We start from the raw sequence: 12866 nt of genomic DNA, 5'->3' as shown, positions 1-12866 counted from the left end.
TTAAAATTAATCTTCTTGGAGAAAACTTTAAAAAATCCAAACGTGTTCAGAAAAACTGAATTTTTTGAAAAAAAAATTCTAAAATTAACTTTCAAATATTTGGAAAAAAAATTCAAATATTAAATTTTTCCGAGTAAAATTTCAAAAATCTAAAGCTATTCAGAGAAAATCCTATTTATAGGAAAAAGATTTGAAAAATTCAATTTTTGTACTATAAATCAAAAATTCCTTAATTATTATTTTTTTTTATGGGGGGGGGGGGTACAGACCCTCCAGCCCTCCCCCTGCGCACATACTATTTTTTAACTTCGTTGATAGAGTTTCAATTGTTCGAATTTCCAAAGATAATCGATTGTCAACCCATTCTAACCTATAAAAGTCTTGTTTAGGTCGAAGAACACTCTCCCTGGTATTTTTATTATTAATATTATTATGTATTATTATCATTTAATGTACATTAATATTGATGGCACCATAACATAACCATTGCACGCCCGGGGATCAACATCATCATCATCATTAGTAGTCGCCGTTGTAGGAAAATAATCATATTGAGACGAAACATCAACAACGTTCACAATGTGTAATAATAAAAAGTAGTAGTTGGTATTGTTGTAGGTACGAGTAGAAACACAACAACTTTTTAGCCTGCCTGAAGCTTTTATTGCTTAAAATGAATTTATACTACACTTAGTCTTTCTGAAGCAACTATTTTGTCAGGGTTGTTGTTGATATTTACTAATTCAGATTGATTATACATAGGAACAACTTTACAAGTCCTATATACTAAGATTTTTTATAAAGAGAATATAACTATTTAATTATCTATCACTACATTCTTGTGTGCCTTTGTGTGTGAGTGTTTGTTTGTAAGTGTCATGACCTCATTATGAAATACCATTCGGAGTATCGAGAGTTTTCACCATCCTTGTTAAGTTTTTTAATTATTGTAACTTCGTTACTTCACACCTCATCGGGTCAAGAAGGTAATAAAACTTGTTCTACTAATATATGTGCATAATTAATTACACTGATAGTTTCCTTCTAACACTCCATCCCTCCATATTAATTTAGGAAATAAGTCATTACATAGTTGCAAAAGGCTAGTACCTTGAAACGGAAACGTTACGTAATTACTTCTATGTATTTAGATGTAAATATATAATTAATAGGTATATATTTTTCCAAAAACTGACTGGTTCACTCCAGTACCGATTCCTCCTTTCTGAGTAAGGTAAAGATGCGTTTGTCTAGTAGATACACGAAGAAAAGTAAATAGAAAGAGCAACAAGACAGGTCATGAGACCTTTTTCAAAAGGTCATTTTCTCCTCCAACTTCTATGTAGAGAAATTATCATGAATATATATATTTTTGCAAATAATTTCTCACGGCGTAGAAAAGTTATATAATAATTGTTGTTGAGATTCACATGATTCCAAGACTTTTGGATTGGAACTTTGGGGTTTGAATAAGGAATTAGGATCAACTTTTATTGTATATATAATGATGTGAAAATTGAAAGTACTCCCATAAAATAATGCCTTGTCATGCGAGTCCCTGAAAAATACTGTGAGATGTGAACGAACTCATGCATAATAATAAACTGTAAATAAAGAAGAGAGTTTAATTGTGCATACAAGAGCCAATGCTTTGTTCCATTCTCTTCATGGATTTCCACAAATATGTATATAATTTAAGAAAAAATAATGGTCTAAATAGTTTGTCAATATGTAAATGCCATTTCCTCACCATGTTTTCTTTTTACACGGAAGTAAGTACTACAACTCTCCTCCAAGAATATGAAGAAGACGAGGGATAATTTATGAGGGAATGGTAAGAAATAGAGTCAGTCGTCTATAAGGAGTTGAAAGACTACCCCACATAATCATTTTCCAATTGAATAACTCTGACATTATTGCATTGGATTTTTGTAAATGTTATTTAGAGATCCTTTATCCATGACAGATATCGTAAATGATATTAATAATATCTAGAAAAACAAGAAGGAAGTCATCTTCCTTAATTATGATATGACTTAGGTCAGTGTTCCTTGGTGGCTTAGAAAAATTGGCTCAAAATCGGGAAGTTTCAGCAACAAACGGGTAAATATACTTAATAGCTTGAGGGACTTAATTTCTTCAAGGCAACCTAAATATATCATTTGTTAGAGTTTTACGAGACAATTAAGGCAGCCCCAATAGAGAGTAAAAGAAATTAAAATCTGGGGCTAATTTTGATAATATAAAATTAATGGATTTGTCAAAAAAAAATCTTAAGACATTCAATACCCATTTTCTTAATTCAATTACCTCTTTCATTTCATAACTAGTCTACTCTAAAAAAATCCCATTAAGTTTGTCAAAAAAAGGAACCAAACAAAAAAATATGTTTTTCATGTATAGATAGATGTTCTATTATGTAGCCCAGATTAGACTGTTATATGGTTGATCCGACACTGGGTGTGCTTTGAGCCAGTACATTAAAGCTTTTCATTTGAATGTAATCAATTTACAAACCCAAAATCGAACCAATAATTTTTTATTTCGATATCTGCCATTACTAAAAATCGGTTCAACTATTGCAAAAATCAGCTAAACTTTCCGGCTATGAGCTAAATGATATTTTTTTACAGCTAATCATTTCAAAAATTAGCTAGTCTGACAAAAGCCTGTTCTCAAACTCTGGTTCAACAACTCCAGAGTGTGCTACGTGGATGAACGCCATAAATAGGTTAAGTCTACTTATTTATTTTGCTAATAACATGGAGATTTTGATATATTTTTTTAAAGGGACACCCACTGTAAAAAGTTTGAGAACCACTGGTATGTAAAAATAGTATATTCATGTTAATGACATATATCATAATCAAAATGACTGCTCTTTTGATACCCTTTAATTATTTGATAAGTCTTAATTTCACTTGTCAGTGAAATATATATTCACTCCATCATTGTCATCATGGATTTGACGTCCATATAATAGTAGATACATATTTTAGTTCATAGTTTTTTTTTACAAATACATACAATTAATAATACATCTTGAGAAATAAATAGGCTTGGCCCTTTGCATGAGAGTATTTAAAAACAAAGAACAAAAAACAACTTTACCAAGTATTTATTTTATATCTGTACAAATACAAAACACGTATTCATGTACCTTCATATATTTCAAAGTAACAAAGGTGTATGATGATCTATTGAAAACAAACCACGAGTAATCATCTAAGGTCAAACTCCGTGAACTCGGAGAATATACCGGCATTCTCATCATTACCATATATGTATGTATGTAAATTGCTAAAATAGGCTTTCCAATCATCTCAACTCATATGTATTCTACGAATAGTGGGTTGATAATGTACCAGGTGGAAACTTGAAATTTATACACTATAATCAAAATTTATATTGATTTGAGAGGGTTCTGTGTAAGGAAATTAGAAATATCTGCAACTGTACGGGTAGCCATGTATCTCGAGTTTCTCAAATAAGGACAAGAAAAGTCTTTGTATGAAATCAATGCATTGGATAACAACTCTTCTTCGTGTGGGTCACACTCCAACAGAGTTGTCCAGGTTGATGGAAATGGCTCATACTACCATCTGCAATGGTCAGAAGAGGCTAGACTACAACAATATCACAGAGAGGGAGGAAAGCTAAGTAATAAAGCCCATAATTAATGCGGATGCACTCAAGGACTCCATCAAAATGCTCTCCTGGGTCCAGCAAATTTCCCCGACGGCAACGTTGTCTTTAAGAAAGATGGGTTCCCCTCTCACGCTTAGAAAATTACTCAGAGCTTCTTAGCCAACAACATATCTTTCTGGGACAAGAGAATGTGGCCAACATACATTCTGGAGGAATTTGAAAATACTTACCGGACGAGAAACAGATGGCTTGTCAGATTTGTCGATATAAATGTGCCTTAAGTCCCCCCGTTTAGAATTATACACCACTCATTATCCTCATCTCATATTAAGAGCATGGATATCATGGTCAATCTGCTCGACTTTCCTTTGTTGCTGTACATCAAAAAGAGGACCTGTAGCATCTTTCATCCCAAAGTTGAAGCCATTAAGGCCTCCGTGGACGAGGTGAGGCTTACATCTCTTTTAGTAAGAGGCGTGTCGAAATCTGTTAGGCCAAAGGTGGGAGAATAGAATACATGAATTTTACATTGGTTATGTATCAGAAAAAGATTGATAGAGATTTTTGTAAAATGCATAATTAAAGAATGGGAGAGTATTTTCTTCTTTCTTTCCAAGTGTGTAAGTTTCAAGGTTCCAACCGGTACATGCATGTGCTTAATCGAGGACTACTGAAGAGAAAGACTGCGCGATGTTACTTTGCGTTATATCACGCAACCTCTCCTTCAGTAAGAATTATCTGGAGATAAGACCCAAAATAAGTTGGTATTTGATAGTCAACTCTTCTCAACTAAAATCGACTAAAAGATAAATTTTGCTTTAATAATATAGTGTAGCTCTTTGTGTTTCAAGAGTACACTCATACGCAACTACTTATATCTTCATATGTGTTTTCTCCTCAAGAATGTTAGAAAAATAATTATAGTCTGACACAAAATAAATGTAATATGTTGAGATGACTGATTAGTACTTTAGTCTCTAGAGAGCTTACTAACAGAAAAAGAAGCCAGTGATATCCGTATGCTCCCTACAAGACGCCTGCGATAATTAACTCTTTTTACATATCAGCCTTTATATTATATACAAATTTTAACATCTACTGAAAATCCATAGGAATCATAATATTGTATATTGTACCTGGGATATTCCATTAATATGACTACATTGTTATTTCTTCGATCAAAATATGTTGATAATATACATTAGGGAGAGCTATATACAGTGCCCACCGTTATTGTTTTTCATACAGACAAACTTTACTGTATTAATATAGATTATTGTTTGGAATAGTTCACGGCTTAAAAAGGGATCATTCTAATTCAATACATCAACGTCCCAAAAAGAAAACGGAGGAAAATCGACGTCTGACACAACAAAGGTAACTCTATATTTTCCTAGATAGAATTGAGTAAGCTTTTTACGCTCGTTCTTCATCATTATTTGAGACGTTCTAAAATTGAAAAAAAAACAAAAAAACAATCAAATCTACAAAAGATAAAAAAATAGTTAAAATGAATTTGAGGAGTCTCTAGTATCCTTGGCTTAATTGACACATTGTCTTGTTTGCATCATTTGAGGTAGCCTTTGTTACGTAATTTATATTTATGAGATCTATGGCTTGCTGGACCACTTTTTTAAAACAAATCATAAATACACAAAGGTATCCTAATCTTCTATGCGCATCGAAATAATCATTGGGATTAAAGTGGATTACCACATCTATCCTGTGTGATCCAGCAGTATATTTCTAAGTATTTTTACATATTATCGGAGGCGTCTTCCGGAGGGTGGGATGGAGGGCTGTAGCCCCCCTTACAATAAAGGAATTTTTACTTGAATTTTTTGAAAATCTTGAAAATGGCCAACAAGGACAAGGAATTCCTCATCAATGCCTGTGCCAGGTTGAAGGCTCTGGTTAAAGCTGGAGGGGGTAGACTTTACCATCGACCTTTGGATGTAAGAAGAAAGGATTTGTGAATTGCTGTATTAGTTTTGGATAATGAATTATAATTAACATTATCCTTAAATTTTCTGGATTTTATAGCACGTATATCTGTACACGCATGATAGATGTAGTAACCCACGGATATAATTTACACACACAAAAAAAACCTATGTGTGTAACCTATAGAGTGTAAATAATTTTATTTCTATTAAAATATTTGCCTTTATAAATATGTTCTTCCAACAAAATACTTTTTATTATCTAAGGGATTTCAAGTAATTAACGTTAAATAAATATAATTACAAGTGTAAAAGTGTCATTTGGCAAATAGAAAATGTCTCCTTCATTCTGTATAATTCTTCTTCGTTTCTAAAACCCCAAATAGTTATAAAAAGTGACGTTACCAAGCCCAACAATGTCATTATGAGACTTATAACCCGAAACTTGCTTGTCAATAAATATTTGTTGTTTCTTTCATAAATAACATGATTGTATGCAGTTGTAGGATCATATGTTAGTGTAAAACCCTTCTTTTTTTTAACATTTCCTGAAAGGAAAGGTTCACGCTGTCATACAAAAAAAAATAGTAAAAATATTTTCAATCTCTTTCAGGCTCATTAGGAAATTGTTTTATTAAATCCCGGCCCATTGACGAGCCACGTCGATGTGATGAGAATGCTCGCTACAGAACCATATCCGGAAGGTGTAATAATATTCATAATTCAGAATGGGGCTCTACCGGTTCAACATTCAACCGTCTAATACCGGATGCATATCAAGATCGAAGAAGTATACCAAGAGGAGGAAGGCATCCATCTGCATTACCAAATCCTAGGTGGATCTCGCAAAGAAATCATCCTGATAATGACAAACCCGATCATCGTTTTACGCACATGGTGATGCAGTTTGGACAGTTTTTAGATCATGATTTGAGTCTCGCTCCTAAAGATGGTAAGGATTCATATTCATTAAATATTCTTCTTCGTATTTCATTTACCTTTAATGTGTTTTTACTGTTCAAACCATTTTACCTGCATACTTATATATATATTTGCGGTAGTGCAAACAATGTTTTTTTTTATTTGATTTCCTACTTTACGTCTATATAAATATGCAGAGTCGACGGATTGTTGTGAGTCTGAGGTACAAAGAGATGACTGCTTTACCATTCCTATCCCAAGTCCAGATCGTTTTTATTCCTGGGTGAATTCCTCTGCCCAATGCCTTAATTTATTAAGATCTCATCATGTTTGTGGAACCATTATAAGGGAGCAATACAACATACTCACTTCGTATGTGGATGCCTCACATATATACGGCTCTGATCAAACAATGGCTGCTGTTCTAAGGACATATAAGGGTAAGTACATATACGATGTGCGAACATAAAAGCAATCTTGAACAAAAAGCAAAAAAAAAAAAAATTTTTTTTTATTACGTTATACCGTGTGGTCCATTAAAATCTGACCACTTAGTAGTTCAATAATTAATGAAGGCTGACCTGATTGAAATTAATGCATATTTCGATGTATTAAAGCAAAAATAATTAGTCATGCAACGCAATAAACTTGAGCTCTATAGCTTACGTACAAGTCTAAAAAAATACACTTGATCGTAATCAACAAATTTATATTGGCGCATTCGAAGCAGTTGGGCGTCTACAGAACCACCGTCTACGCCATCAGTAAGTCAAAAATGGTGGAAATGAGATAAGACTCTGTTGAAAAGGGCAAACTGGGCCCAGAGGTGTTAAAGAAAACAGCCCAGGTCAATCCCTTCAAGTTCATGAGGGTCCATGCAAGAGATCTCGGAGTTTCACGCCCGACTGTCCAGAGTGGAGACGCCAGGAATGAAAGACACCCATCTCCTCCGTTGTAAGACTCTTTTGAACTCTTTTTTGGCCCCTACAACCCTGATTCTAACCCCCTCTACATGCACCAAAAATGAAGACCTGCAGTGTCTGTCATCCACACACCGAGGACCTCAAATCCACTGTCAGCCAGCACTGGGGCGCCATGACAGGGGGCAACAGCTGCAGCTGGTGCCAGGTCTTCCACTGCTGCCTGGAAGTCTTCACTACTGCTAAGGGAAGGCTACATTATTGACTAAGTGAGCTTAGAGACACATTTATTTATAGTATTCATTTTGTTACAATTCTATTGTTAATTAATAAATTATATCTTGTTGAAGTTTAAAACTCAAAGTGTTTGGATTTTAATGGACCAATCGTTAGTTTAGAACCTTTTTTTTTTTTTTTGGTGAAAAACATGTCCATAACCATAAAAATTGTCAATTTATCATTATGTTGTTGGTAAGATACACATTCATTACTATGAGAGTCCAATTTGCGTCACAACCAAAGGATGAATAAGAATAATTTGTGTATAAACATTGGCGATCATTTGTGGAAGAATGGAAATGTAATCTCCACTCAATTTTGAGGAAAATCATTATAGTTTGCTTTTGTGTTGATGGGTCATATGTTAAATAAAATCACGATTTACATCATATTCACATATATTTTAAATTTGCAGATGGTAGACTACATGTGAATCCGGATAATGATCAACTCCCAACTAAAGTTCAATTAAATCTTCGCCCAAATACGAGACTCCTACGTCCAGAAAAGGAATCTGATTTTGTGGCTGGAGACAATCGTGTCAATGAACATCCCTTTTTATCATCAATGCATGTCATCTTTCTAAGAGAGCATAATAAGATTGCCAGAGGACTCAAGAAATATTTGCCTGTAGAGTTGCGAACGGTGAGTAGTATATTTATGCAATAGTTTGTGATTTATGACTTTGTGTATACCTATCAAGGGTCAATATTCTATAGAATATTTTACCCGTACACACTCAACAAGGGTGAGCCAACAAAGAGCAGTAATCTATTTCATTATTATAGGCTAGGCCTCATAGGCTCGGTCATTTAAAAATTATTTATGGTTGTACGTATGCTTAAACACACTGTATAATTATCTATAAAATTTGAAAATAATCATTGTGTCTTATTGCAGGATGAAATCATTTATCAAGAGACACGGAGGCTAGTCGCTGCCGAATTCCAGAATATTGTGTACGGAGAATTTCTTCCCACTGTGCTTGGGGTAGATTATATGAAAAAATATAACCTCATTGTTACTGAGGAGTCGACATATCGTGTCAATGTTAATGCCGGCATGATTAACAGCTTTGTTACCGCAGCGTATCGCTTTGGACATTCCATGATTAATGGCATGTTTAAACTTGTGTCTCAAAGGGGAATCAGTACAGTGGCTAAAACAAAGAACTCAAAAAATGATATATTTTGGCTATGGAGACTAAGGGAAGTATTTGATGGTCAATCCATTCGAGGAGCCACTCTCCCTATTGAAAACATGATTGATGGACTCATTACTCAAAAGCCTCAAACTTGTGATGCTTTCTTTACCACGGAAGTCACGGATCATCTCTTCCAAAAGAATAGGTAAGAGATTTAGAGCGAAAATAAATTAATTAACCCTAATAGCTATCCTCTGCTCACTGAATTCTTAATAGAGCTTTAAATAAATTATTTTACTGTACTGTAAAATTTTATTTATTTATCACATATGTATAGCCGACGACAAAATTTTGGAGAGGATTTATTGGCAATCAATATTCAAAGAGGACGAGATCATGGTATTCCTAGCTATAACAACTACCGAAAACTCTGTGGATTGGAAGTCCTCACATCTTGGAGCCGCCGTCCCAAGGAGTTGGCATCCGATTATTGGAGTCAACTTGAGTCTGTTTACAATAATGTAGACGATATTGACTTGTACGTTGGTGGAATTGCAGAGCTCAATGTTCGAGGAGGTGTCGTGGGACCAACTTTTGCATGTATTATTGGTGAACAATTCTCCAGACTCAAGGATGGTGATAGGTTCTTTTATACTCATAAGTCAAATTCAGCGCTTCGAGTGCGAGGATTAGAAACCGTGGCCAAGAAGGAGATCCTCAAACGGAGTCTAGGAGATATTATCTGTGGATGTACGAGTCTGAAAATAATTCAAAAATGGGTCACTCTTCAGCCAAATGAGGACTATAATCCAACTCAATTCTGTAATAACAAAGTAGGCTTGAACTTTGAAGTCATAGCCCAAGAAATTGCGAAATCTCTTTCAAAAAATAATGGCGAATCAGAACGTGTTGTTGGAGGTCGATCATTACCCACTTTTGGTTTCACATCATCACCTACGAAGACCGTTCGCTTCACCCCCAATGATGCCATTAACATAAGTAATTAAACCTTAAATACCTTTTTTTGACTTTTCATTTTTAACAACTATTTTATTTAATTAACTAATTTAATATATGATATTAAGCAACGTGACACTTTCATTGTATCTTACTATCTTTGAAGTAACACGGAACGATTCTATGACAAATACTACTAATATAAGACAGCATTAAAGTAAACTATAATTGATGTTGATAATTCATGCTCAATTAGTCGGATACGCAAATGCTTAATACTAATGGAATCTTTGTCCTCATCTCAATGTGGGAAGGATTATTATAGATTATAATCGTCTTGTATAATTTTTTTAATATATACCACATAGTAATCTTCATTGCATCTCTAAACCTTTCATCTCACAACGAGAGAAAAAAAAACTGAGATTAAATGCCAGCACGCCAATTACATATAAATGAATCACGCAACCTCTCCTCCAAAATAAATAGGAAAAAGGCCCAAGATCCTAAATGGGATAGTTCTTCTCAATTATAGAAGTATCATTTAATAACTGTTTGGAATTTTTCCCAGATTAACAAGAGTTAATTCTAATTCAAACAATCAACGTTAAGAACTTTGATTCAGAGAAAAGAAGCAGAAAAATCAACAGCGAACAACAAATTTCACTGTGTTTTTTCTTGTTAGCGAGGTAACGTCAGACGTTTCTATGAAAATAGTAGTAGATATACTTTACAACGATTTTACTCTATGGTGTATGCACAAATTGGATAGTAATTCTTATCCGCAAAGTGACACCACTTTACCTACCTAGCTATAGTCATAAGCAAGCTACTAATGAAGAAAATACTTATAATGGGCACGTCCTTACTTTTATTGTATCTCGCAACCTTTCAAAGGAAAAGAAACAGTAGAAAGACCCAAAAACAATTTGTAGTTATACAATTATTTCCAACTATCGAATTAGCATTCAATAAATGATGGGAATTGATAATAGCAAAACAAGAGTTAATTATAATTCAACCAATTAACTTTCAGAACACTGATAAGGGGTAAAGAAGCAAAACATTCAAAGTTGACAATAAAATACATTATAAATATTGGTGTTACGCCGTGTTGTATATATTAAGGGAGGATGGAAGATATAGGTGGAATTTTTGATGATTTTTTAAAGCCTTTTCTGTAAATAAATATAATATTTGCAACAATTTTGGACAAACACAGACGGGGGAGCAAAAATTGTACTTTTTCCAAAAGTTACAAAAAGTATCACACAACTTTTCCTCCAAAAAGAAACAGGGAAAAGTGGCCAAAAATCAGCTGATATAAGTTAGCCAGTTCTTCCCAACTATGAAATTTTTATTTAATAAGTGTTCACAGCTGAAAAGGGTATAATTATAATTCAAATATTTTACTTTCAAAATACTAGTTAGGAGAGGGGAAGCAGAGACGTCGACAGTTGACATCAGAATAGTATACTGCAATAATTTGTGCCAAGGAGATAGCACCGTGATATCTCCACAAGACGTTGTTAATGTTAAGGGATTACCATTAGTGTTCTTTTGGTCCTTAGTTAGAACTGAAAACTACAGTACCATCCATTTCATTTCAGTCTCGGTACGGTCCATTTCAGTCCTTGAGGATGTCACGTAACGTTATTTATTCTTTTGCTCATCTGTTCTATTACTGATAATTCTAAGAATAGGTTCCGAGGACCGAACCAAATCGATAACCTCTGACACAAAAATAGATATAATTGTGATATATTATAAAAATAAAAAAAACAAATTATATTCTGTAGACATCAACATTTGAACTACAACTTCCTTCATGCAATCTATGTATATATTTTTCTTTTCCAGATAACCCAATAAAGTCATCATCATCATCCAGTTCAGGAGTAGGATTCCAGTCACTCTCTTCCTCTTCCTCCTTTACACCTTTAATATTCAAATCTAGTCGAAAAATATAGAAGTTGATTTTATTGAATGAGATATTCGGGCTTATTTAATGTGTAATTTTTTTTTGTTCTTAAATTTATATGTGTACTTATGATCCATGGACTAGAAGAAGAAAATCAATTTTCATATAATTATTTTTGTTGAGACAATGTATAGTGTAAATAGACAAATTATATTATATTTTTGCAAGGCCTGCCAAAAAAGAAAATATTACTTTTTTTAAATGTACTACATTATCATACATTTTGATTTTTTTTGTTTTAAATATAAAAGTTGTGTTAAATACCTTATTTTTCTCTGTAAATTTATATGTAATTATTAGGACATGAACGTTGCTATATTTACAACGTTAATTAACGAACTGTAATAAGTAATTGTGAATTACTTATGTCTGGACTACAAACCCAAATGTATATGATAATAGTGATACGGCTCTGGAAATCAGTTTGTTTTGACTAGTGTCGTTCGGACAAACGGTATTATTGTTATACCGGGAACTGATGTTGACTGATTAGTAATTGCAGGCGCACCATAAGTTCTTTAAAAAAAATGTTATACATAAACTTCTGCGCTATGACTTTTCATTTATAATTCATCAGACTTCTTAACTAAATCATCTGGAGATATGAGCTAGCTGTCCGATCAAGGCCATTCCAATAAATCAAATATACCAGGGGTAGACAACGTTTGAGACATGGAGTGCCAACTTCAATATTTTTAATCAATGAGTGGACCACTATCAACCATAATGGTAAAATACATACACAAACTACAGGAATAGATTCTAATTTGCGACGGCCAGTGAATGTGCCTCAGCGTGCCATCAGTCACATGCGTGCCATAGGTTCCCGACCCCTGATATGTACGTTCCTGTAATTCCATCATGTAAATTGCCAAAATAACATTTTTATGACACATTTTTAGGCAAAAACATATATTGAAATACCGATACAAACTTTGATAACCAAACCCCGGTGCAAAAATATTGGTATATTGAAAATTGCTTAATTCTCGACCCTTTGTACATATATTTTTGGTGTCTTTGTAGTGATCATGAATAAAACATCTTCATCTGTATATGTTATTTTCTTTTTC

At 33.6% G+C, this 12866-nt stretch overlaps 1 protein-coding gene across 1 annotated transcript; it reads left to right on the top strand.

Moving 5' to 3' along the window:
* Positions 1 to 576: 576 nt before the first annotated feature.
* On the top strand, positions 577 to 12061 carry LOC121121371 (salivary peroxidase/catechol oxidase). Its single transcript, XM_040716262.2, has 7 exons — positions 577 to 986; positions 6205 to 6543; positions 6710 to 6952; positions 8127 to 8356; positions 8612 to 9060; positions 9193 to 9854; positions 11673 to 12061. The coding sequence occupies exons 1-7, from the start codon at positions 890 to 892 to the stop codon at positions 11780 to 11782; spliced, it is 2130 nt and encodes a 709-aa protein (XP_040572196.1). The 5' UTR covers positions 577 to 889; the 3' UTR covers positions 11783 to 12061.
* The last annotated feature ends 805 nt before the right edge of the window (positions 12062 to 12866 follow it).

The sequence above is a fragment of the Lepeophtheirus salmonis genome, chromosome 7, assembly GCF_016086655.4.
Source record: "Lepeophtheirus salmonis chromosome 7, UVic_Lsal_1.4, whole genome shotgun sequence".
Lineage (NCBI taxonomy): Eukaryota > Metazoa > Arthropoda > Copepoda > Siphonostomatoida > Caligidae > Lepeophtheirus > Lepeophtheirus salmonis.
Note: the sequence above shows the minus strand (reverse complement) of the source record. Positions and strands in the feature narration are given on the sequence as shown.